We start from the raw sequence: 27,054 nt of genomic DNA on the forward strand, positions 1-27,054 counted from the left end.
AAGAAGGCAGTTTCAGCCAGACCGTTTTATCTCTGAGGCCAGATGGCTTTAAATGCTTCCCCAGAGCTTGGAAAGGGCTAGGCACTTCTTTCAATTGCTTTTCATACCACCTCATTAGAAAGCAAAAGGGAAGAAATGAACAATCTATAACTTTGTGGCAAGGGGAAACAGCTCTGTTAATCCCATTTCCTTCTCTGAGCTTACTCAGGGCAGGTCATCCAGCATCAGGACCACATCACCTAATCTCCTTATCATTGTCCCACAGTCAGGAGCCTGGACACCAGCCCAAAGGGCAGATGCATTCTCCTGGGCATTATTAATAAATTGGAAATGCTCAAGTTTCTAAACCTGCCCTGGTGCATAATTGTAGTACTCCTGGCATCCAGCTTCTACTGCAGTTGCAGATCCAAGGAGTGGCTACCTCCCAGACTCAAGCTTGCATGAGCAAGGGCAAGAGGGGCACAGCACTGCTGGAAGAACAGATGAGAGAAAAAGGAAAGTGCTGCAGAGAGAGGGATCCTAGGGCAGGCACTGCAAACACAGGGTGGGCATTACACTCTAGGTTTCTTAGCCTTTTTGGGTAAAATGTGGGCAAATCCAACAAAACTGGGAATTTCTCCCTTTCCGTCAGGGCTGGCACATGCCCCACCCACGCATCTGGGATGGGGAGAAAAGCCCTGGCCAGCCATGCAGGACTCAGGGCTTGCTATCACCTGCTCACAGCTTGGCTTGGCGGGTCCATGGGCAATCACTGCTATACCTGACAGCACTACCACCAGGCTGTGATTTGTCACCTTAGTATAAGCCTCCTGAGCTGGGAGGAAGCAAAGGGCACACATCCTCCTCCATGGCACTGTGCCACCCAGCTTTCTACCAGCCCTTTCCTTCTGCTCCCCTCTCCCCCAGGAGAAGTATATGTCACAGCCAACCTCCACTTGGTGTCCAGATGGAAAAGTGTCCAGACACAGCCTCACGAGAGGGTCAGGACTATAAGGTTTCAGGCTTGCAGCACCTGTTCCTGTGAAGGGATCCCATGGCAGAAGGCAGACTCGGGAAACACATCAGGCCAGCAGCATTTGGTGTGTTGGTTGGACCCACAGGTCCCAGAGCAGTAGTGAGTGTCTTGGCACAGGGTCAGTGCCTGGAGTAGGGTAAAAGTTACGGAAGTTAATTGGACAGGAAAGGAACCACCAACCCCTAGCTTAGTTTCCCAGATGAGGAGTGCCAAGTTTTAGCAAGCTACTGGCTGCATACAACAAAGCCAGGTGCTCCTTTTCTGGAGCTGGCTGCTCTGCAGACGAGGCTGGAGACATGAGCCTTTGGCTGAGTCCAACCCAATCCTGCCTTCCGGCTGGACTAAGATCCAGCATTCAACAACTTCAAAATCCCTTCCCAGAATGATCTGGTACCCAAAGAGCTGAAGGGATTCAGGGCTTCGGGATCTAGCTGTGGCACGGAGGAGTGGAGAAGGGAGCCGGGAGCAGCTGGTGCGGCACAGACCCACCCAGCCCTACAGACGGCCAAGGCCAGGAAGCTGCTGTGCAAAGACGCCGTGAGGCACACACAGGCAGCCAGCCTTCCAGCTCAGCCAGCGTTGCTCATCCCAAATTGATCCACAGAGGATGGTGCCCTCTCCTGGGCTCAGCGTGACTGGCAGAAATTCAGGGAAATTTGGTGAGGCCCCAAGACCAGTGCTTTTTGGGGCTCAAAATCCCACACTGGAGTTCTCAAATGCGGTGATTTCCCGTACGTGTCTCAGTGGACATCCCAGAGATTCTCCCCGCCGGGAGCCAGGCTGCTGTGTCTGCAGGTGCCCTCTGAGGGCAGCCTGGAAGGGGAGGAGCAGGGCCAAAATCAGGGGCTCCTGTGCAGCGAGCTCCCTTGAAGGACAGGGAGATGGGGAGGTCTCTTGGGCCAGCTACAACATGTGAGATCTGCCAGCACTTCATCTTAATTATTTTCATTAATTAGTTAATCAATTTTATAGCAAAATAAGCTCGCATGCAGTAAATGAAGGGGGCTGTAACAGGGTCCTATGCCGCCGCAGCAGCCCGGGCACGGCCCCCATCCCGCCACCGGCGAGGGGACGGCGGGGGCCGGAGCTCGGGCGCTCCCCGCGGGCTCCCGCGGCCCTGGAAGGCGCTATCCCCGCGGCAGGTGCCGGCCAGCCCTGCCCGGGCCGGGCTCCGCCTGCCGGCACCGCCTCCTGCCTCACCTCCCCACGGCCCGGCCCTGCCCAGCCCTGGGCGGCTCCGCAGGCTGCTCGCCTGAGGGGCTCCGGGACCGCCCGAGGGGCTCCGGGACCGCCCGAGGGGCTCCGGGACCGCCGCGGGAGTCCCCGTCCTCTCTGCACCGGTGTCACAGCTCCTGTCCAGTGAGACCCGGAGCTCCCGCGGTCCTCGGGCAAGCGGGAGCCCTCTGGAGCCCTCTTCACCCGCCTCCCCAGCATGCGGACGCCGGCGGAGATGATCGTGGGGCTGGTGTTGTGCCCCTGCGGGCTCCTGCTGACACTCACGGGCACGCTGGCACCCAGCTGGAGGCAGGTGAGCCTCGTACCTGACCAGCCCATGGACGTTGTCTGGGAGCAGGGCATCTGGGACATATGCAGGGAGCGGCAGAGCACCCATGACCGCCTCTGTGGGCAGGCTGACGAGCTGGGCTACTTTGAGCAGGTGCCCGTGCGGGTGGCCCAAGGGCTGATGCCCTCCTCGCTGGTGGTCACCCTGGTGGGCTTGGTGGTGGCTGCCCTGGGTGTTCGCTGCTGGCAGCCGGAGCCCCGGCACCTGGTGGCCGGCGTGGCAGGGCTGGTACTGCTCCTCTCTGGGCTCATGAGCCTCGTGCCCAGCTCCTGGTACACCCAGGAGCTGTGGGCACTGCCAGCACCGCCTGGCAGCACACTGACCGTCGGCTACAGCTTGGTACTGAGCTATTTGGGAAGCTGTCTGGAGATCCTAGGGGGGCTGGCCCTGGCCCTCAGCTTCCATCACTGCTGCAAGGAGCGCAGGGCCCCCAAATTGCCCCCCACTTTGCCCCCTGTGACAGAGGCTGGGTCGTGCTCCACTAGAGCTTATGACAATTCCTGGGACGTGCTAGAGGATGAGCAAGATGGACAGCCCTGGGGGAGCAGCCCTCCTTGTGACTCTGACCTGTAACCCCAGCACTGGAACAGCAGTCACCTCCCCAGCATCAAGAGCAGTGCTGGCCCCTGCCTCTACAAGCCATGCCCTTCTCTTGTGGCCCCTCTGAACAGGCTGGAAACAAGACAAAGGACCTGTTTTGAATACTCATAACCTCCTCAAAAGCCTGCTGTGCTCCAGGATCTACAACTGCCAAAGCCATGCTGGATTGAGGATCAGAGGTAGCTCCAGTCCCTCCATGCCGCTTTTACCTCATCTTCCTGCACCATGCACAGCAGCTTGGGTAGAGACAGCTTTGGTGTTTGCATGTAGGTGACATACAGGTCAGAAGTGTGGAACCTTCAGAGCTGGCAATAGGGGAGGGGAGCACCTGTCTCATGTCTTTGCTCAGCTCAGGACTGTGCAAACAGCAAAATAAATGCAAAGCAATGGGTTTGTGCTGTGGGATGGTTATGGGCTTTCTGCCAGGCAGGTTGGGCTGAGAGCCAGTGGGCATGGCCCACCCAGCTTCCCTGTGTTTTGCCTGAAGCAGGGAGGAAATGTCTGTAAAATGGCACAGCTAGCTTTTATAGCACTTTCCCAAAGAACTTTTCCTCCATGGTCAAAATCAGCTCTAGAAGAGATTTCTCCTTCCTTGTGCACAGCCACTTCAGGGCGGAGTGGGGAGGGTGGGGGGAGGAAGATCACAGAGAAAAAATTGCATTTATTTCCCCTTTCAAAATTAGCTTGGTGTGAGGTGGTAAAACTGGTCTCACTGGTTTGTAAGGGACACTCAGGAGGTCAGGACTGCACTACTGAAATCCTTTTCAGCCCCCTGGATAACAAAGCCAAGCCAGCTTCCTTGCAGCGTTATTTGGCCAGATTCTTATACCAGGAGCCCAAAGCATCCTGGTCAGCAAGCTAAGCTTTGCTGCAAAAGGACAGTACTCAAGGGACCGTCTCAGAGAGTGTGTTTGGATTGGAAACTTCCTGATAAACCTCCCAAACATTTTCTGTCTGGATTCTTACGTTCCCTAGGTCTTAAGACATTTAGAATGAGCAAACCAACTTCCCCTCCCCAGCCCACACACACAAGCCACAATGGTACAACAGATGCTGCACAACGTTCCTTTATGAAAATTAGGTGTTGATGTGAGATGGTCCTTTCCTCAGCAGGGCTGGCACGTCCTGCAGAAAATCACAGATGGGTGTATCAGGGGCGAGTCTGACCCAGCCTCTCTAAGCGCACTTCACACTTTAGCAGAGGGGGTCTAGCCACAGGCAGAGTGGGACAGCCCTGTCAGACTCTAGACACCCCTGGTCTTGCCCTTCTCCTTCAGCAGGAGGGCAGAGCTTGCCTCAGGAGTGGGCACCATGCCAGCACTGGGCCCTGGGGCACTGCAGTGTGGCAGAGGGGTCCCTAGCAGGGCCTGCTCCAGATACTACTCACCTCTTTTCCTTCATAAGCTTCATTCACAAATGTATCACTCTTGGGGGGAAGTTCTTCCTCGTCCTCCTCATCCTCTTCCTCTGGATCACTTTCACGGTGGTACAAGGTCAGCACCCGAGTGGAAGCAGTGCTTGAGGTCCTGGAGAGGTAGAAATGTACACTGAGAATGGTATGGAATTCGAGATCTGCCCCATCTCTAGGAGCTGGGGCAGATCCCAAAGTCCTGCTACAACCCCTGGTAATAGCCTGCTGGGATGATTGGAGCTTTCCCTATAACTCAGGAGTGCACCAGGACTCCACAGGGTCCCTAGGCAAGGAGACCCTGTCCCTCTCTATTCCTGGTTGTACCAGGCCCAGCCCAGCCCCAGAGCTCACCTCCTCCGCCTGTCCCGTTTGCGCAGGTAGGCCAGGGCCCCCACAGCAGCAGTAGCGAGCAGCAGGAGCACGGCCACCCCCAGGGCAATGGGTCCTGCCAGGGGCTGCACCTCGGCCTCCTCGCAGTAGTCACCACGGTAGCCCAGGGCGCAGTGGCACGTCACTTGGCCAGCCTGGATGGCACAGTCCCCGTGCAGGTTGCACATCTTGCTGCTGCAGGGCACAGCCCCCAGCACCTCCTCCGTGCTGGGGGGTACCACGAAGGGCTCTCCATGCACCTGGGGGCCAGGGGCTGCAAATGGGCTGGGGTGGGGCTGCCAAGGCTGGGGTACAGCTACAGATGAGACTGGTTTCTGTTCTACGTGGGATATTCCTGATGGTGCTGCTGCAGGGACCTGTGTCCCCACCTTCACTGAGGCACCTGCAGGGATGAACATGGATCAGCACAGACTCAGGTAAGTCTCCTGAGTCTCTCTCTCTCAGGTAAGACTCCTTCCCAGACTGAGGGAGATGGGGCAGGCTGCCCTGTGCCCAGGTCTCCAGCACCCCTGGCTGTGGGCAGACACTCACAGTCAGACTCATCGGAGCCGTCGGCACAGTCGGGGCGCCCATCACAGACCTGCTCTTTGGAAATGCAGCTCTGGAGGTCGGGGCAGGCCTGGAGCGGGGTGGGGCAAGGCGGTGCCAGTGCACACACTGCCCCATGCACCAGGTGATATCCGGGAGAGCAGCGGCACTGCCGCCCTGCAGGGTTGGGCAGGCAGAGCTGGGCACAGCCCCCATTACTCTTTGCACAGCCATTGGTACCTGCCAAAACAGCACTGCTTAGCACGGCCACCACGAGGCACAGCTGAACCCCACAGATGCCCTGGGGCAATGCCAGACGCACCTTCCTGTGAGAACTGGCTGTAAATCCTCATGGCTACCAGCTCCTGCTCCATTGGGAACCACCAGTTCTCAGCCTGCTCCAGCCGGCTGTGCCAGATCTTGCTGGAGCCTGGAGACACATGGGGTCAGCACTGCTCCACCTCCTCCCACAAGGGTGCCTGAGATGGGATGTGGGGGGTCCCCTAGCTTGCCCTTCACCTCACAGAGAGGCAAGCCTGCACCCCACAGGGACTGGCAGAACCCCGTGTCCTAGTGCAGTAGGATGAGCTACGAAAAGCACAGCAAACAGACCTACCATTGGCTGAGGATGTGCTCCAGAGCAGAAAGCCTTCTCCTATGGCAAAGAGTGAGAGACCATGCAGCCCTTCCCGCACCAGTTGGAAGCGGGATCCATCCAGCTCAACACTGCTGATGGTACCTCTCTCTGCAAGGCACAGATGGAGAGGCTTCAGTGTGGCAACAGAGAGGGCTCCAGGCTGCCCCTCAGGGCTGTGCCAGGCTGTGCTTTGCAGACTGTGCGCCTGCACCCCTGCAGTGCCCCAGCTCAGTCCTCACTCACCATGGTCTGCCCAGTACAGCCTGGTGCCAGCACTCGCAAAGGCAAGGCCAGTGGGAGCCTGGGCTCTCCTCCAGACCGCTCTGCGGCCAGTGCCATCCATGGCCGCACACTCCACCACAGCGCCACGCCCATGGCTCCCAGCTGCTGTGACAAAGCACATGGTGGAAGCACGAGGACACAGTGCCAGCCAGGCAGCGCCCTGCAGCCCCTCGCTGAGTAGTGCCAGGACCCACCGCCCCCTGGGAGCTGCCACATGGATGCTGGGCGGCTGCCCCCCAATCCAGTAAAGGTTCCCACTCAGCCAGTCCAAGGCCAGCGATGTCACCATGCCCTCCACAGCTACTGCCTTTTTCCAGGACAGCCGTCCCCAGTCCTTCAGGCGCAGCAGTCCGATGGAATTGCCTCCCACTTCTGCAAAGTACAAACTCTTGTCTTTCACTGCATAGTCGACGGCTGTCAGGTGGCTCACCTTGGCCAAAGGCAGGGCCCTGTGTGGGGGGAGCCCTTGGGATCCAGCTGATGCGGGCAGGTCCTTCAGGTAGACCTGGAGGAAGGAGGCAGCATTAGGATGGGAAACCGTCTCCCCTGGCAGCAGTGAGAACAGCAGCCCCCAGGGGTTACTCCAGAGGACGGTACCTGTGCCACAGCTGTCGGTGACACCAGGAGGGCAAAGGCCGAATCGCGAACGGGCAGGCAGGTGGTCTCATTGGCAGCCAGCATCAGCCTGGCGGGGCAGCGGCACTGCCCGGTGTGCCTGGCGCTCAGCAGGCACAGGTGGGAGCAGCCGCGCGTCTCACACGGGTTGGGGGCTGCAGGGCGCAGAGCTGGGTGCATCACCTGTGGGACAGCAGCCCAGCTGTCAGCACCCTCAGCCTCAGCTCCGTCCACACCTGCCGGCAGAGCTGAGCACGACTGACACTGCACCGTGCTCCCAAGACCCACACAGCCCAGCTTGGGGCAGCATGGTGATGCAGAGATGCTCCAAGAGGATCAGAAACACTTGGCCACAGAGACTGCTGTGCCCAAGGACCACTGGGATGGGGGTACAGCTCACAGGACAGCCTCCTCACCAGCCCAGGACAACATCTGGGCAGGATGGGAGATCAGCAGAGCTGTCACAGCAGGATTGGGGCCCCCCAAGAAGGTACCTGGAGGCCATGGGGCTGCCCATGCCGTTTAAGCAGCACGGTCCTGTTCTTGCCACTGGCCTTGTCCACCTGCTGCACGGACCATGTCTTCCTCTCCGACCAGTAGAGCTGCCCCTCACACACGGCTGCCGCAAAGGGGCTCTGGACCCAGCGCAGCTTCAGGACCTGTCAGAGAGGTTGTCAGTGCCCACCCTGGTCCCCATCAGGGCCCCATCACCAGTGCCCCACCACACCTTCACACTGCTGCCATCCAGATGTACAGAACCAACACTGCCCAGCTTCTCATCCAGCCAGAAGATCCTCTGGGAGGGGAGGTCGAGGGCCAGTGCTGTGGGCCAGCCCAGTCCCTGGGCCAGCAGCACATGCCGCCAACTCCCATCCATACTGGCCGCCATCAGCCGTGAGTGGCTCCCCACCTCTGACCAGTACATCAGCCTAGTGGGAAGAGAGGTTCAGGCATATGGACCTGACACAACATCATCCCAGCACCAAGGCAGCCCAGAAAAGCAGCCTGGAGCTTCCCATCTCATCATGGGTGTATTGAGAGCTCCATGCAGGGCAGGGGCAGGTGTCTGGGCTCTTTCTTCTCCTGTCACACAGTCCCCACAGCACCAAGGTGAGGTCATCCCACCTCTTTTTCCATGGAGGAAAATGGGGCAGGGCAGGGATGGCAAGGAGGTCCCCATGTCCTCTTGTCCCAGACTTACCCTGCCAGAGGCTGGAGCACAAGAGAGTGAGGCTGGTCCAGGTCTCCATCCATCACCACAGTGTACTCTGGTATCCCTTGCCAGGCAGCCCCCAAGCGAGTAGCCAGCACTTGCCCTGCTACCCCATCAGTCCAGTACAGGTTCCTTCCAAGCCAGTCCACTGCTATACAGTCGGATTTCACACCTGAAATGCATCCAAGAGGCAGCACCTGTGTGGGGTGACAGCTGCATGGCCCTTTGGAATAATGCTCCCAGCCCAGGTCCCTCCATCCCAGGAATTCTGGCTCCTCCCAACCTTGCTCCCACTGAGCTTGGCACCCCACTGCAACCCGGAGACTGCACAGTGACAGAGGCCAGCCCTGCTAACTCCACGCTGTCACAGCCCACCTTTCACCAGTGTGCCCTTCTTTCCTGAGTTGAGGTCCTGCCAGCGGATGCTTTCTGTGGCCAGGTCCATCCAGAAGACTTTCCCCTCCACCAAGTCATAGTCGAGTGAGAAGACAACGTGATCCTTGTCAGTGGCCATCACCACTTCCTCATGCCCACTCCGCAAGCCATAGGACAACACCTGGGACTGCACGGCCACCAGCAACTTGGGCTCTGTTCCTGGGGCAACACAGAGCCTGTTCAACACCAATGGTCCCATTGTCCCAGCACACACAGGCAAGGAGAGCACAGCACTTGCAGGCACTGGAGCTTGCTGGGACTCAGCTCTACCACAAAGGATGTTCTCAGATATTGCAGGTGGATTTTCTGACCAGCCATTCACATGACTATGAGGTTTCCCATGGGCAGCAGACAGGGGGACAAGTATCCACCAGCCCCTGGTGTATCTTAGAGGGACAATGATCCTCAGCAATGGTTAGCCACCCCAGGACTTACCAGTGAGTTTGCAGACATGGCCATCAGGCTCCAGCAGGTAGCCAGGAAGACAGCCACAGCTGTAGGACCCTGGGGCATTGAGGCATGTCTGGCTGCAGGCTCCCTTGCCCCACTCCGTGCACTCGTCTATGTCCTTGCAGGACAGACCATCCTCAGCAAGCCGATATCCTGGGCCACACCAGCACCGCTGTGGGGAAAGGGACCATCAACTGCCCGCCCTGGGGACATGAGGCTCCCTTCTGCAGCTAGAGCAGGGTGTCATGGCATGACAAGCCCCTGCCCCAGGGCTGCTGACACTCACAGGGCCCTGGGGCGAGGGGTAGCAGAGATGAGTGCAGGACCGCTGGCAGGGCACAGAGCAGTTCCCCCCCTCATCTGAACCATCCGCGCAGTCCTGCTGGCCGTTGCACACCAGGGATGTATTCAGGCAGAACCCCAGCCCACAGGGGTACTCGTGACTCTGGCAAGGAGCAGGGTGGCCTGCAGGGACATGTGGGGAAGGCTACCCTGAGCCTCGTCCACCAGCTCCTTTTGCTCATTTGAGGCAGATTTAGCTGCTCCCAGGGACTTCCCAGAGCTCGCTACAGGCACATCCAGAGCTGTGCCAGTAAGCCTGGCTTCAGGCTATGTTAATCCAAAGGCCACTGGCCCCTGCAGGGAGAACAGCTACTCAGGACCTGGAGCCACCACAGCTAGTGGGAATAGGCAGCCAGCATATGGGGCTGTTCACCTCAGCACAGAAACATTCCCATCTCCCTCTGTGCTGGGCACCCACCAGCCCACCCTGGGTGAGACTGGGAATCAAATAAGTGTGTTGCTCACAGCCAGCTTCATCACTGCCATCTGTGCAGTCAGTCTCTCCATCACAGCGCCAGACACTGGGGATGCACTCATGGCCATGGGAGCAGCCCCACTGCCGGTCCTCACACAGCCCTTCCTCCCAAGGGCAGCCCTGCAAGGCAGAGAGTGAAAAAGGTCTATCAGCCCTCCTGGGCATGAGTGGGGACAGGCTGTGTCCCCACTACTCCACTCACCTGCTCGTCTGAGCCATCCCCACAGTCAGCAGCACCATCACAGCGCCAGGCCTCCGGCACACACTCCCTGCTGTGGGAACATGTCACCTCACCCTCACGGCAGAGCAGTGGCCGGGGCACAGCACAGCCCTCCTCATCCGAGCCATCCTGGCAGTCATGGTCACCATCACAGCGCAGGGCCAGGGCCACACACTGCCCACTCCAACAGGAAAATTCAGCTGGACCACACTTCTTCAGCACTGTGGGCAAAGGCCAAGTCTGAGCAGAAGCACTGTCACCATCTTCTCAGCTGATTTCCCTGGGCAGTGCCTGCTCCCACAAGAAACCTAGTGCATCCACCTGTGCGCAGGCACCCTCAGCAGTCCATCCCATCCAGCCCCAGGGTCTTACTGCAGCCCTGCTCATCAGTGTGGTCCAGGCAGTCGGCATGGCCATCACACAGCCAGCTCCTGGGGATGCAGCGGGTGGCAGCGTCGCAGCGCAGGGCACACTCCTGCGTGGGGGTCCAGCAGCCCATCTCATCCGAGCCGTCGGGGCACTGTGGCACCCCATCGCAGCGCTCTCCCGCCCTGACGCATGCGGCTCCGCTCGCACAGTGGAAGGCCCCTGGGGAAATAAGGGGCTTTGCACTGCCTGCAGAAGGCAGCCAGGGTGCCCAGACCCTTGGCTAGCCCTCCAGTGACCTAGAAAGGCTCCACAAATGACAAGGCTTGTCCCTCCTACATAGTGCATCTCCAGCAGCCTAGGTCCTGAGCAAGGTGATGGTGGTAGTCTCAACTCAGCCACATCTAGGGCACTATGAGCAGTGAGATCAGCTCTATCCTTTTCCAACAGCACTTCAAGCTCAGTGCCAAGCTCAGAAGGAACCAGTATGTCACATCACAAGCATCAGAGCCCAGGACTTTACCAGGATTCTGTTCCAAAAACCCCACTAGGAAGCAGCCAGAAGCCCTGGCACTGGGTGACCCAGCTGCACAGGGGACAGAAGAATGGCTCCTACCTGGAGTGTTGCAGAGCTTGGCACAGCCATCCTCATCAGAGCCATCTGCACAGTCCTTCTCCCCATCACACAGGTACTCCTGGGCCACACAGCCAGTGCCATCACGGCAGGGCACTTGTGTGCGAGAACAGGACAGATGGAGAACTGGGGTCAGGGGGTGTGCAGGGGTGGATCGGAGCGGTGGGGTGGATGTCACTACCCGTGCAGAACTGTTTGAGCGTGGGGTGGTAGTGGTTGGCTGTAGGGCAGTGATCTTAGTTGTAAAAGATCGAGTGGTGCTGGTGGCTGGCTGCACAGTGGTAGTCTTCGTCAGTGTGGTCCGGGCAGTGGTTGGTGCAGGGGTGGTCTTCTTTGATGTGGACTGCCTGGTGGTGGCTTGTGATGTTGTAGCCTTACTGGTTGATGCAGGAGTAGTGCTGAGTGCAGTGGTGGTCTGGCTTGGCGGTGATGTTGCGGTGGAGGTGGTAGGCTGAGCAGCAGTGGTGCTTGTGGTTGTCCTTATAGTGGTGGTCACAGGTGGAGGAAGTGGCACAGCAGACTCTTTTCTTGGTGGCACTAGCAGAGGATTTGGGATTTGTTTGGGCTTTGCCTTCCCCATACTCCAGGCACCTCCTAGAGCACTGCACATGACCACCAGAAGCCAGGCACCCTGCTACAGCTCAGAGTAGCATGGGCCATCCAGCCCCATCAGGTACAGCAGCAGCCAGACACAAAGCCATGGCCATTCTTACCAGCCTGCAGCTCTGAGCCCACAAAGGCCACCACTCCCTGCACGCCTGTTGCTGGCACGGACAGCACGAGGGCCAGTGTCCTCCGGTCCCACAGCAGCAGCGCTGTCCCATTTGCTGACACCAGGTACGGCTCAAAGGCAGCCACGAGGCCATGGGACCAGCTGGGGGCCAGGGTGACTGCTTGCTGCTTGGTCAGACTCAGCGCCTGCAGGCCTGTGAGGCAGAAGCATGGTAGGACCTGGAGCCTGCCTGCACCCCTCATGGCTCATACCATGGCTCACCCTGCACCCCACAACCCACAGCTATGGCAGGGATCTCATGGCTGAGGCCAGGGACTCAGCTACATGATGGAGTCTGCCCCATGACCATCCCACTACCCAGGCAGGGACCTACTGCACATAGGGCATAGATGATCGCTCCTGCCTACGTCCACCATCTCCAATCCCTGCTCCAGATACCACCAGGGCTCACCCAGGGCTGAGCTCCAGAGAACGCTGAAGGCCCTGCTGTCCATGGCCGCAGGCAGGTCTCCAGGCCACGTCTCATTCCAGGCATCCCACGGAGCACCCCCCTCCAGGCTCAGTGCCTGCAGGGGCTGCCCACGGGCCAACCAGTACAGAGCACCACGCTGCCAGTCCAAGAAGAGGTGCTGGATGCTGCTGCGAGCACGGTGCAGGATGCGCGGGGACATGTCAGATGTCTGGATTACCCCGATGTCCCTCCGGTTACACGCGAGCCAGTACAGGTCTCCCGAGCGGATGTCCACACGGGCAGAGCAGACTTGGTAAGAACAAGCAGGCAAGCAGTTACGAGGCTGTCCCATGACCCTGCACCTCTGCCTGAGTGCCCCTAGACCCTAAACCCAGCTGCCCGCTGCCTCAACATGGCCTCACTGTGGGCACCACCAGGCCACTGTGCTCTGCCCCCAGGAGATCCTCAAGCCTCAGGGAGAATCAGGAATGGGAATGTGCTCTCTATCACCCCATTAGGGTCTCACCTGGCAACCCAGTCACAATGGCCTCTCTCCTGCCAGGGTGGCCCACGACACGCAGCAGAGTCCCACGGTCGTCTGTCCCATAAAGCACTGACCTCTGCCAGTCCACATCTTGCAGGTGGAGGTGCTCCTGCCACTCCTGCACCTGTTTGGTGTGTGCTCCAGGGCCCACATGCAACAGGGAGATAGTCTTTCCCGATGCATACACAATGGACAGCTCTGCAGGGCATAAAGGCAAGTGTGTAAGCACAGCCCCAGGGACACTGGATAGGGTCACCAGAATGAAGTAAGACAGAAATGTCACAACACTGGTGTGTGCTGGGAAACTCATCCCACCAAAGCCACAGTCCCTTATGGCCCTACTCCAACTCCCACATGGTTGTGTACTACCCCAGAGAGCCAGACCCTGCTCACCTGCACACTTTCCTGAGGGCAGGAGGAAGAGGCCCTCTGGACATGCACACTTGTAGCCCCGAGGGTGCACAGGGGACAGGAGGCAAAGGTGGCTGCACAGGCCCAGAGCACACGCAGCAGTGTCCCCTGGGAGCAAGAGGATGTTAAAAGCTCAGGCAGTCATGATGCCAGTGTCTCTCCCAAACCCCAAAAACCACAGACTGTCCGGGGGCTGGAGGCAGGGTAGCAGTGTCATATGAGTTGAGGAGGCTCAGGTCTATCCAAAGCCATGGCCCTTGGCAGCTGTCCTCACAGTTTTATAGGTCCTCTCTGTACCAACCCCACAGGCACCAGGCAAACTGTTGGGCAGGACCTGGTGAGCTCCAGGACCCAGTGAGCCTTCCCTAGACCCAGGGATGTAGTGGGGGTTGCCGCCATGCTGCCAGCCCTGCAGCAGTGAAGCACCTGCAGGGTACTCACTGGGAGGCTGCTGCAGGGCATGCAGCACAGTGAAAGCTGAGATGGAGGCACGGAGCAGTACTGCGTGCTCCAGGGGAGAGGCCCAGGCAGCTGACGCCAGCTCTGTGCCATCAGTCCAGAAGAACCGGCTCTCAAACACGGCCAGGCCCAGTGGCTCTGTGTGGCTCCGCAAAACAGCGTGGAAGGAGTGGCGCCCGCTGCCATCCACCCGCAGCGTCTCGATGGACTGGGGACAAGGCAAGGCACAGTGGCCATGTGGCATTCCTACACCCTGGCCCTTTTCCTCCCAGCCCAGGCATGTATGCCAGACCTAGACAATGCTCTCTGCTCCCTCCCATGCTTAGCCATGGACACCAGGGAACCAGGGCCAAGGCTAAGCAGAGGGGAACCAGGGCCACACTCCCAATTCCCATCTCATTTTCCTGGGTGGGAGAGAGCCCTGCTGCCCCTCTCATCCCTACCTCCTTGTACTCGCTGATCCAGTACAGCCTGCCAGCCACGTGGTCCAGGCTCAGCCCCACAGGCTCCTCCATGGACACAACCGTGAGCTCCCGCCGGTTTGAGCCATCCATGCCGGCCGCAGCAATGACTGTCCGGCCCCTCTGTCCACGGTTGACCCAGTACAGGGACCTGGGGGCAGGCACTCAGCACCCCACTTCACAGTATAATACCAGTGCTGGAGTAGCCTCACAGCAGGCATCGCATGGTGAGCACCAGCACTGCAATCCCAGAAGCCTGGGCCAACCCTGGCTCATTCACTGCTCACCTTGCAGCTGGATGTACTGTCAGCTGCTCTGGTGCAATGTCCTTCCCCAGCACTGTCACGTAACCCCGGCCATCACCCAGCCCTGCACAGAGGGCTGGAGGATGGCTGCTGGCCCAGTACAGTTGCCCTGTGAACCAGTCCACAGAGATGCTGTTCACCTCTCTGGCATCTGTAGAGACAGAGCAGTTTTAAGGCACACCTGCTCCAGGCTGTGCGGCAAACTCAGGCTGCCCCTTCCTCTATACAGGAAAAGCAGTACTGGGGTGGCAGGCCAGCTCTTAGCATCCCTCTCAGCCATGCTACAGCACCTGGCATGCCTGGTCCTCCTCACCTGCGTAGAGAGGCTGTGTGCCTTTCCCTGGGTGGTGAACACGGAGCTCTCCATCCTCTGTCAGCCAGTAGTAGGTTTCTCGGAACAAGTCATACACCAGAGCGCGGGGTTCGGTCTCAGTGGAGAGCAGGGGCCGGTAGGCCTGGGTCCGTACATCCAGAAGGGCCAGGTCCTGCCCCACGGCCACCAGAATCTGTGTTGCGTTGTCTGCCAGGGTGAGAGGAAAGTCAGTCTTTGACACACAGAACACAGCTAGCTGTCGGCACTGCCCAGCCCTCAGCCCTGCCTGCGCTCCCCTCCTCTTCCTACCTGCCACTTCACAGGCAGTGCCATGCCGCAGGGTGTAGCCCTGAAGACAGGCACAGCTGAAAGTGCCCGGGGTGTTGGTGCACAGCTGGCTGCAGGGGCTGTACTCCAGGGAGCACTCGTCCACATCTGCAAGGATAGGTGAGGTCAGTAGCCTGCCACAGAGCTATGCCAGACAGCATTGCCACTGCTTGCCTGGTACTACAGGCAAGTTCTCTAGATACCTGAACATGGGCCTCAGCCCCAAAATGCACCAGCATCCCCTGATGCTGGGACGTGATCTAGACACAATCTTTATGGGACGAGGTATGACACACAGGCAGGAGCAGGGCAGAGGCAGGTGCTCCCCCAGAAGCACGGGCTCCGTGGAGGCACTGCTGTCAGTGGCCAAGGCCACACATGATGGAAGCACATGCAACCTGACTTCCCCTTACCAGCACAGCTTTGCCCATCTGCCTGCAGCACCCAGCCAGCCCCACAGGAGCACTGCACTCCCCAGTGTGTGTCAGTACATGTCTCTGCACAGCCCCCGTTGCGTACAAAGCAGCTCCGACCTGTGGGGATGCAGCAAAGTGTGACGTGAGGCAGGACAGCTCTGTGGCTCCTCTCCCCCTGGCCCCATCCAGATGGGCAGCAGCCAGCAGCTGTGTGTAACGTACCACACGTGATGGGCTCATCCGTGCCATCCAGGCAGTCATCCTTGTCGTCGCACATCAGAGACTCCAGGATACACTTGCCCTCATCACACCGCACCATGCCAGCCGTACAGGGGGCTATGGCACACAGAGCTCATGTCAGCAGGGCAGATCAATACCCTGGGCACAGGGGAAACTGTGGGTCCCAGATTCATGAGGAGGCCCCGTAAAGCATCAACAGTTTCCTGGGAAGCTTGCCACCAGCCCAAGGGGAGCTGGGGCCCAGGAAAACAAAGTACTCCCTAATTCACACATGGCCCAGACAGGTCTCACCCCACTGAGGAGCATCCAGTGTTCTTGCTTACCACAGATATCTTCATCCGAGGAATCACCACAGTCATCGATCCCATTGCACTTCCACTCAGCCATGATGCACACCCTGTTCCTGCACTGCCACTGCCCGGGCAGACAGGGCTGCTGAGGACACCCCTCCTCGTCCCAGCCATCTTCACAGTCTTGGTGCCGATCGCACAGCTCCCAGTGTGGGATGCAGTGGTGGGTGCCGGGACACTGCACCTTCTTTGTCCCGCACACTGAGGAAACAGCGCAGCACTCACCAGCCTGCCCAGCCACCCCCACTCAGCCCCCCCAGCACAGAGTGCATACCACAGTCCTGCTCGTCAGAGCCATCCAGGCAGTCAGCAGCACCATCACAGCGCCAGCTGCTAGAAACACACCGGCCATCGTCACACTGCCAGACATGGGGGTCCCCACCACAGGCAACATCTGCAGGGACAACACACAGTCACTGGGACCTACTGCTATGGCAGAACAAGGGTCCACTTCATCCTGGCACAGGTGCTGGCAGGGCCCAAGGAGCATCAGTTCCAGGATGTGTTCTCGTGCCACAGATATTCCCAAGGATCTCTGGGGCACATATGTCCTTGCAGGATCCTACACAGGCAGAGCCAGCAAAGACTGAGTTGCCTCTGGCCTGTCCTGCCCCACCACCCCCCAAGATACCAGGACCCTTGATGCCTGTGCAGCACAGCTCCCTAGGGCACCCCATGACACTGGATGGGTGCCACTCACCGCACTGCTCGTCCGTGCCGTCAGGACACTGCTGCTCGCCATCGCAGAGCCAAGGGACGGGGATGCAGCCGGAAACGCAGGCGGCCTGGCGTGAGGCTGCACACGTGAGGCTGGCGGCCGCTGCGGGCAAGAGGGAGCCGGGCCCAGGATCAGGCGGGGCGGCCGCACCGGGCATCCACCTGCACAGCCCCCCTGCAGCTCCCCGCCTGGGAGTCCCGGCATAGCCCAGCGCAAGAAGGGACCGGTCCCGTCCAGGGGCACCTCTGGATCTCCTCTGGGGCTACAGGGAGAGCTGCACCTCTCGTCCCCGCTCAGGGAAGGCTGAGACCTCCCAAGCCCGCTAGGCAGCGGTACAGGTCCCCTCGGGACGCAGGGGTCCCCATACTGTCAGGGTGACAAGTATGCCACAGGAGTCAAGGATACACCAGAGGCAGATGAGTAGAACGGGGACATCTTCAGTGGCAGGGGACCCCCCCCCCCCCCTCACTGCCCATCGCGGGGGATGGGCAAGCTTCCCTGATGCGGCGGGCGCCCACCGCAGCCCCTCGGGATGAGACAGGGATTTCCCCCCGCACCAGCCCGCCCCACTCGGTCCTGGCTCACGGGAGCGGCGTGTCCCGGCGCCAGCGGCGCTCCCGGCCAGCGGCAGCAGCGACGGCAGGAGGATGCTGAGGAAGACGAGCACCCGGCGGAGCGGCGGCGGGGGGCGGCCCATGGTGGCGGCGGCGGCGGGGAGGGGCGGCTCCGGGGGACCCGGCCGGCGGAGGGAGCGCGGAGCCGCGGGTGCCGCTTTTATGTCCGGGCGCAGGCGGCCATTGGGCACCGCGGGTACCGCCCGCCGCCCGCGGAGACCCCCGCCCGCCCCGCCGCCGCGGGGGCTGCTCCGCGCTGCCCCGGGAGCCCCCGGCCGGGACACGGGGGTCGCCACCTCGGGCGAGGCAGCTGTGGTCCCTGGCCGGGCGCTCTTGGGACTCACCGCCCGCTAAGAGCAGAGGGGCACGGGGGGACCCCTGGTCCCCGCCCCGCCTCGTCCCGCCGAGCGGGGATTGTTGTGAGAGCCAGCCGTGAGAACCGGTCCCGCAGCACCTGCGCCGGGCGTGGGAAGGCAGGGGCAGCCTTGAACGCGGGGGCACCTCCCCAAAACAGGGGTCTGCGCGCATCCCCCAGCTGGCCGGCCTCGACCTTGAGCGCTGTGAAAGAGCCGCTGGAGCACAACAAGGAGAGGGAGAGCAGCGGCCGAGGGAGGAAAACAGCCCGGCGAGAGGATAAGGCACCTGCCACTGCCTGGGAAAAGAGTCGCATCTACGAGGCAAGGCGGGGGAATCTCCCAAACCACGGAGACGGCCCCGGGGCAGGGGAATTTGCAGACCTCTCGCTACAAAACCGGGGAAACTGCCAGTGTGCTGCCCCTTCATCCCTGTTGGCTTTGTCTCCCTGACGGCTGTGTGTGGTGACATGAGTGTCTGTCCACCCCCAAGACTGGCCTGTACTCTAAGCACATTCATGGCCTGTGGGTGCTGTGCCCTTATCGTCTCCAGCCTCCCCATCAAACCTCCCTGCATTGAGAGCTGAGTCTAGAAAGGTGCTGCAGTGGGTACACACACTTACTGACACCACTGCCTTTCTGTGAGACGGCATGTACGCATTTTCTGGCTTGCTCAGAGAGGGAAAGCTCCAGGATTATTTTCTGCATGCTGCAGAAGAGATGGTATCAGCCACAGGGCTGGCACAGGAAGGGCTCTGTCATAGCAAAGTCAGCTGGAAGCTCAGGGCAAAGACACCCTCAGGCTGATGGAAAGACCAGGGTGTGGCACAGCTCTTGCTCAGGAAGCCCAGAGCACTGGCACAAGGGAGATACCCCAGGCCAATGTCATTACATTTGTCCTGAGGTATGGTGCCTACCCTCAGCTGCCCACTTTCTCTGGGCAGCATCTCAGTAGCTCTGGGCAATTTACTTCCTCGGGCACTCCTCAGGAAAAAAAAGTGTGCAGATCCCAGGGATGATGAGCACCCTTGTGGCAGGAGCACCAGGCAAAGTGGTCCTAGTGGTCAGGGAAGAGAGTAGAAAGGACAGAGCAGTATCCAGACAACCTCAAAACTATCTAGAAAGCTCCCATGCCCTCCTCACACCCATAGGCCAATGCTGAGATTTGTTAGGTCCCTCAGGATCTGCCCTGTACCCCAGCTCTGCCATCCTACAGTGTACCCACACCACCAAAGCAGTAACTCCTCACACTGGCTGGCTGGGAAGGGCAAGTGGCAGCAGAGGGGCTGTGAAGCTGGTACAGTAGAAATGCCCAGTGCACTTGAGCATTAGCTTGGGGAGCTGGGGCAGCAGTAAGAGAGAGGACACCTGTGTGGCCAGTTTCTTAAAATGCAGAAGATTTTTTTAGAAGCATGATTTAAAGTCAAAGGATTTTAAACACGTGTATAGATAAAGTAACATGCAGGTTATATGTATGTATAGACAATTGCCTATACATATACTGTACATAATTATATGTACTTAGAGTGACTTCTTCTCTATGAGGTACTGGTTATTTTTTTCCTTGACTTCTGGAGAGATTTTTTGGGATATCTGCTGCTTTTTCTTTACAGTTGCATTAGTAGGGAAGTCTCCTTTTCTCACTGACATTTAGATTCTCCCTTCTCTGCTTCCAAAATCTAAGAGGAGCTTAATGATAGGAGAAGGTTTGCACCAAAATGAGAAGAAGCAAATCTCTGCTTATGTGAACAGCAGCATGAAAAATCCTATAAGAAAGTCCAGCACCATGTCCCAATAACACCTTTAACTCTTCCAAGTACAGCAAAAACTTCTTTTTCAAACATTCAAAGGCAGTTTCACATTAATTAGTATGACTGATTTTACATTGTTCGTAGAAAATTATGTGTATCTTTTCTGCTATATGATTGATCACATTGTCTTCTTGTTCTTGGTGTATTCCTGTACTTTTCCAGTCACTTTTAAGCACCATTTTCCTAAAGATAAAGGACATCATGCTATTAAAAAAAAATTCTGTGGGACACTGTCTCATATCAGTTATCAAGCTTCTGCAATCTTGTTTCCATAAAGAAAGGACAGCTGGACTTGCCTCTGTGGTGTGTAGCCTGACTGCTCAAAATTAAACTGCCTGCAACCTGTTGACTAAAATTTATGCCAGTGGGAAAACTGGATTTCATGAAATACCTATTTCTTCCTAGGAAATCATCTTATTAAGTGTTTAAATTAAAAAAAAAAATGGAGAGCATTGCAAACTATTTTTCAAAAACAGAAGCTTTTTCCAGGTAACAAACCCCCTTTTTCAATCCTATGCCCCCAAGAACTACAACTCCTATTTCGGGGTCTGGCCCTCAGCCACACTGACAGCAACCCTTCCATGAGATTCACAGACTGGTGCCCTGGTCTGGTGCCCAGACTCCCTGATATCAGGTAATCTCAGTAACTCTGTCCTAGTTCAGCCTCGCAAAGTGGGTGACATGCTCTGCTAGAGGGATAGGAAATGTCTGGAGACATTGTCTTTCATTTGCTATTTTTCTACTTTGCTCTCTTAGCAGCATTGTCCTTATTTTGCTTAAATATCCCTCCAACTTACATCCTCATGGCCAGCTCAGTGCCCAGCAAAAGCAAACAGGGACGGTGTCAGCACCTGCCTCGGGGGCATTTTAATGAGCAACAGAGTGGTCTCACAAGTGGCACCTCCAGCCTCCAAGAGCCTCAGCACAGGCAGCAGGAGCACCGTCACTGAGATCTGTGTGTGGGTAAATCTTCCCACATCCCAAAGGCCAAACAACCTTGAAAAATTCAAGTTTACAAACTCCAGGCACCACTGGGGCGAACTGGAAAATATTAGCACCTGCTGTGATACAGCCTGGCAAGATGCTTAAAGAAACAGTGTTGTTTACCACAGTATTATTTCCTTTACTTACAAGGGGTTTGAAAGAACATTCAGGCAATTTGGAGGACTAATTTTATGAATACACTAAAGAAACAATTTCTTGTTCTCTGCAGTAAGAACTACACTGCTTTTAACATCCTAGGCAGGTTGGAAATTTTATGTATTTGCCTTCATGTTTTTTATTTCAGAACACAACCCGAGAGGAAGATCTTTTTAAGAAGCAAGTGAATTATCAGGATAAGGAAATTGAAATAGTTTTGAGCTTCCATTGATTTGGGGAAATAAACCCACAAGGTACTGTCTACTCCCCTGAAAGGTTGCAAAAGTGTTTGCTTCTTTTCAAAAAACTCTAGGCTTTTGATTATATCTCCCCCACATCCCTGTCACCACCCTACTGTTCCGCAGCCCGCTGAGAATTAACTGTGAGATTCGGGAGGATGTAGAAAGAAATCACGATCTCCGCTTAGAGATGCAGTTCCCTCACCGTCTCCCGTCCGGGCCTCACCCTTCAGGATCTGCCTGTTGTGCCTTTCCACGCCGCCACTGGGGAGCAGCAGAAAGCTGCAGGAAGGTTCTGCTCTCCCAGGCTCTGCCAGTTATCCGTCAGTCCTGGAGGGAACGACGAAGGAATTCAGGATTTCCCCACCTGCAGATGCCACAGCCCATGCTCAGCCTAACAGCAGCCCTGTCGCACATTCCAGCTTTCAGCCTCACAGCTTGTCACCAAACCCTGCTCGAAGCTTCCTTGCACCTTTGCTGGGGAGGTGGGACAAGGCTGCTGCGAGAAGGCTAAGCCCAGATTTAGCCAGGGACAGGATGGTGGGGGGCAAGTTTCCTCACCTGGGTGGCTCTGACCTGGCTCTGGAGTTCTGAACTTTCCACACTGGGAGCAGGAAGGAAAAATCACTGCCAGCCTGCACCGACAAGACAAGCCTCTCCCCAGGACTGCAGACATCCAGGGCTCTGTGAGATAGCTTTGCTAAGAGGACATGAGGGACCTGCCACCTGGTGACATACACATTCATCTCTGTATATACACACATACCTATTTAGACAGATGCCTATACAGATTCACACTCACCTACTTGGGTGTGGAAGGACTGTTTCCAACCCTTTGATACCCTGCTTCACCGAGGTATCTCCTGCCAGGCAGGTCCGTGAGGTCAGTGTATCCTGGACATGATATGTGGAGCAGTGTGAAGTGCTGCTGTTCCCCACTCCTGCAGGCATGGCCAAGAGAGTGAGAAGGTGAGCAACCCATCCCTGAGCAGCTGAGTGTCCCCTGCACAGACGGGGGCAATTGCCTGTGAATATTAAGCCTGTGGCTGTGAAAAATGCAGCATTCACAGCTGCTTGTAATGACTGAGATTGAATTCATCATTATGGAAGCCTTCTCAGCTATTATGAACAGCCCTAATAAAGGGCCCTGAAAGCCCTTGCTTTCAGGCAAGATGCCACCTTGGACTGATGTGTTTCTAACTTTTGTGACCAGGATCTGGCAGTTTTTCCTCTTTCCAAGGAAACAAACAGCTGGACACACCTTGTTCTAATCCAAAGAAAGTAAAACTCTTCAGAAACAAACCAAACCGAAACAAAACAAACAAACAAACAAACAAGAAGCAGCAGCACTTTTCTTTCCTGTTCTGTTTTCCATCCTCTGTTTAGCAAGTCCAAGTTCTTCCTTGTCCATACCCTGTCTCTGGTTCTGCACACATCCCTTCAACACAACAGTGAACAGCCCAGGTAAAGATGCTTTTCACTGTATCCCCTAGCTGACCTTGTTATCCATCAGAGTTAAAATTCAGTTAATGAGAAAAGGCCTTCCTCTTCCAGAAGCAGCCAACCCAAAATTGCTTTGTCATCACAGATTCCCCTTAGCATCCCATCTCTGTTTTTAGCTGTTTATTAAGGCATACCAAGAAAAATGATTTTTATCATCTCTCTCTATATGCATATAAATTCACAAGAAAACACCTGATTCATCATTGCTTGGAAAAAAATTAGCCCGGCTTTAACACACTCCCAGAACAATTCTTCTCCACCCACCTTTGATCAGATTTTTTTGGGTCATTTCAGAAGGGAGTTTGGCTTTCTGATTTCTACCTGCCTGCAGATTTTTCCTCATTTTCTGGATAATGAAGGCTGCATCTGCACTTGGCCACTGACACAAGGCTCAGCTGGAACAGGTAGCAGGTATATTATGGCTTCTCATCCAACCCACCCATGCGTCTTCCCTTCATGAACGTCACGGTGCAGGTTGGGATCTAGGTGCACTTGGTCCTCACTCCCAGGGGTTGGTGTCCTGGACCAGGATGTTCCCCTTGTCTCACAATGTTGCCCTGGAGCCAGTGATTCTTGCTTTCAGTGTTTGCATTAAAGCCTCACCTACTTTGATAGCTCCAGGCCTGGGGAGACAGTGCAGCCCACTGTGATGCACAGCACATGCTAAAGCCACCTGTGCAGGAAGCAACAGCAAACCTCATCCTCAGACAACACTTTTCAGGGTCACTTCTTTAATGACTGAGCAGTACTGAGAGCTGCAGGGAGACACAGGAGGCTATAAAACAGGCCAATCTGCCCTCCTCTCAGGCTATCACAGGTGATCAATCTTGCTGCCAGTGAGCAGTAAAGCTTTATAATCCCAGGGCAGCCTGTGCTTCACATATTATCTCCTTTCTTGTTCCTCGAGGAGCTTTGAACAAAATTAAGGGGGGAAGAAAGCCACAATGAGGAAGAAATTATGCTTAAGGAAGAGAGAACTGGGAAAAGGTGCAGTTCTCTCTGAAACCTCACCCAGGTTTCAGTGACCAGCATTTCTTGAGCTAGACATGGTGTCTCCATCTAATAGCCCTTGATGGCTTTTTCTTCAAGGTACTCTTTTTTGAGCTCTTGCAAACCTCAATATCGCGCAGTGGAGACTTCCTTCTCCCAGTTCTGTGGAAAGAAACCAGCTCCCCTTGCTTTCTTCTAACAGGGTACCCAAGGGCTTAACTGGGTGAAAGACAGTTCCTCCTTGCCCGCTCACATCTGCCCTTTCAAGGTTGAATATACCTTCCCTGTTCATGGTGTAGAAACCGTCCCAGACCTTTACAAATCATTGGTGCTCTTCGGCTCTAGTGAGACCATTGTTGTGCAAAGTCTGAGACTGGAGCATATTCTGGCTGCAGATAAACTGCAGCATTTTCATTTTGTCCCTTTCCTAGACATTCCAAAGGCCTGTCTCAGACAGGACAGGGGTTAATCCATGTCTTGAAATCTCAAGAGCTGCAGCTAGAAGCCAGGTGCCTGTGAAATAGGGCATCCCTACTGCAGCTGGCACGTACTTGCGCGGTTTCCTGTGAACATCCTGCTGGGACATCCCTCACTCTTCTGTAGGGTAGACATTTTGTGATGGGCTTTGGTATGTGCTGCATTTAGTCTTTATTGTTGAGTGTCTGTTTGCCTTGAGCCTGGAAACAGCAGAGAAATCCCAATTTTCAAGCGAAGGGGAGGAGCACTCCATGAAAATTTGACGGTAGTGAGAGACACAAATAGACAGGATTTTTATTCCTCCCTGGAAAAACATTGCATAAATCCTTTTAACAAGATTCCAAAAGTCTCGTGCAAGATGGGCATTTTGGCTTTATTTCACAATTTATGGCAGCTTTGCACTCTGCCAGGTCAAACTGCACCACACACAGCTTCACACTGACTCGGCTTTTAGCCCCATGAAGAACACTGCCACTGCAGTACTGCCCAAAAACGCACCCAGGGAGCTGGGGCTGCATCCAGAGCATCTTACTTACTCTCATGAATACCAGTCCCTGCAAAAATAGAAACAATTGCCTTCTCACAGAGGAGCTTGCTGTATCAAGTTCCTAGTGCTCACAGCAACAAAGTTAAATTAGTGTTATCTTTGTGGCTGGTAAATTAAATTGTTTCTTTGCTATAATGTTACATAAATAAGGGACTTCTTTTGTGTTTTGGTGAGGTAGGAGTTTTGACATACTTTATGACATACTGTGCCCACTTAATTTTTTGCACTGATGACACGGAAAGCGTGTTTGAAGCCAAAAATGGAGTGTGTTTGCCATATATAGCAAGTAAGTTGGCAGAGAGGTTAGTTCAGCTAATCAAGCAGCCTACTTTATTTAAAACAATCCTAAAGTCTCCATAGCTTAACATCTGGAACAACTCTGCTGCTGCCATGTCAAACTCACTGGGATGAGACTGGAAAACAAACGGAGGAGAGAACCCTATAGCCATGACTCTGATGCTGCCTCAATTTTCTCTTAAGAAGTATTCAAATATGCTTTCTGCTTTAGAGGCTAATTCCCCATCCGAGGGCAGGGTTTTCATTTCCAAGATGTAGTTCTTCTTTCATTTAACTGCCAGAATTTTAATTTAATCAACTTTTAATGAATAAATGCAAAAGATTTTCCTACACTACTGCTCACTGTAACTTAACCTTCTCTCAGGTGGCTGTTGGTAAGATGCCCCACCAGCTCTCCCTGGAAAACCTGAGGGAAGATTTTTAAATCTGTAATCTGGTCTGTCTGTTCCAGTGGGATGCCCAGAAGCTACCAAGGTCCTGATTTTTAAAATGTGCGAGCGTTTTCTCAGAGACTGGCAGTCTTCCAGGAAGTGCCCAAATGCTTGGGGAAGAGTTGACATCCATCATTCAGGGCACAACCACCTTTCTGGAAGCGGTCTATCTGCATTTTTCCTTCAGAGCAATGTAGGAGTGTCAGCATTGAACATTTGGTTGTGCCTTGCAGGGACTGTGCCACTAAATCCTGGGACATAAAGCACTGCACTCATTTTCTCCTTTCAGGGTGGCACAATCTTCCATTCTGTCCACCACTCTGGTTTAATCGCTTTTTCTACAAGCAGAGGTTGTTTGATACTGGCAAGTCAGTCTGTGAGTCCCTTTCTCAAAACCTTTTAAACGCACAGATCAACAGCCAGCCACAAGCCAGAATTAGACCGAAGCACAGGGTCTCCAAAATGTCCTGGTTCGAGGAAGATCAAGGCCAGTAGAGGCAGCAGACCTCCTGGCAAGACCTCACCACAACACCAGTGCTATCAAAGACATGGAGCATCAAGGCAATGGGTTGCTGGCTCTGCTTTCCAGGGGACCACTTGCTTTTCTCTTGCCCTGAGCACCCTTGGGATGTGCTCTTTCCATTGCCAAGGAAGAGCTTGTGACCTTCAGCAGTCACCTCAGCTGACCTTCAGCTTGTGCCTCTCCTGCAGTGAGTGGATGCTGACAGTCCCTTTGGAAAGCCATGGGGTTGGCTGTAGCAATATATCTACTGCAAACTAGAGCTCTGGGCAGCCACAGATTGCAGCATCTAGCACAAATACATGGCCCAGCTACACTTTTTTTCTGGGAAACAAAGATATGTGAGCCTTAGGACTATGACTATTGGGCTCTATCTTCATAGGGGTGTAGCTGTTCTGATCCAGCCAAATATATTCCCTATGGCCTTGTGGCTTTTTGGGAAGTACCAAGGGGCAGATGACACCACCACAAGCAAACAACACTTCCTGAGCTGGCTGGGAGGGAGATAGCACATGGGATGCTCTCATACAGGAGATGCTGGGTGTGATTGTCATTGCATCCCTCATGGCTGGGAATCTGTCCTGAGCAGGCTGTGTGGTATGGATATATCAGGAAAAAAAAAGAGGGCAGCCCAAAATTTCAGCATGTGTGAGCTGTCCATGCATCTAATGTACTCCTGAGTCAACAGCTTCCTCACAAGGGGAAGAGAAGGAGCTGGCACTGATCTCTTCTCTGCGGTGACCAGTGGACAGAATCTGGGGGAACAGCATGAAGGGGAGATTTAGGTTGGATATCAGGAAAAGGTTTTTCACCCAGAAGGTGGTTGGGTGCTAGAACAGGCTCCTCAGGGAAGTGGTCACAGCACCAAGACTGATGGAGTTCAGAAAGCATTTGGACAACACCCTCAGGCACATGGTGTGATTCTTGGAGCTGGCCTGTGCAGGACGAGGATATGGACTGGATAATCCTTTGTCATTGCCTTCCAATTCAGTATATTCCATGACTCTGTGATTCTACGCTAGGATATAAATTGCCTTATTCATGAAGAAAAAGCACATATTTAACCTTGCACCCACCATCAGGGCCCCCATCTCCAAATAAAGTATTCCCAGGCATTTGGAAGATGATAAAAGCAATAAAGGAGGCAGAAAGGAATTAGGAAAAGCTCAGGGGCTGTGAAAACTTCCCCCTATTAGCTGCACTTGCATACAACCTGCCAGGCGCTTT

The 27,054-nt window shown here is 55.6% G+C and overlaps 1 protein-coding gene across 1 annotated transcript; it reads left to right on the forward strand.

The window, feature by feature from the left end:
• The first annotated feature begins 2,222 nt into the window (after positions 1-2,222).
• On the forward strand, positions 2,223-3,802 carry CLDN23 (claudin 23). The gene has a single exon (XM_063422063.1). The coding sequence runs from the start codon at positions 2,448-2,450 to the stop codon at positions 3,150-3,152; it is 705 nt and encodes a 234-aa protein (XP_063278133.1). The 5' UTR covers positions 2,223-2,447; the 3' UTR covers positions 3,153-3,802.
• Positions 3,803-27,054: the final 23,252 nt, after the last annotated feature.

This window comes from Prinia subflava, chromosome Z (genome assembly GCF_021018805.1).
Source record: "Prinia subflava isolate CZ2003 ecotype Zambia chromosome Z, Cam_Psub_1.2, whole genome shotgun sequence".
NCBI lineage: Eukaryota > Metazoa > Chordata > Aves > Passeriformes > Cisticolidae > Prinia > Prinia subflava.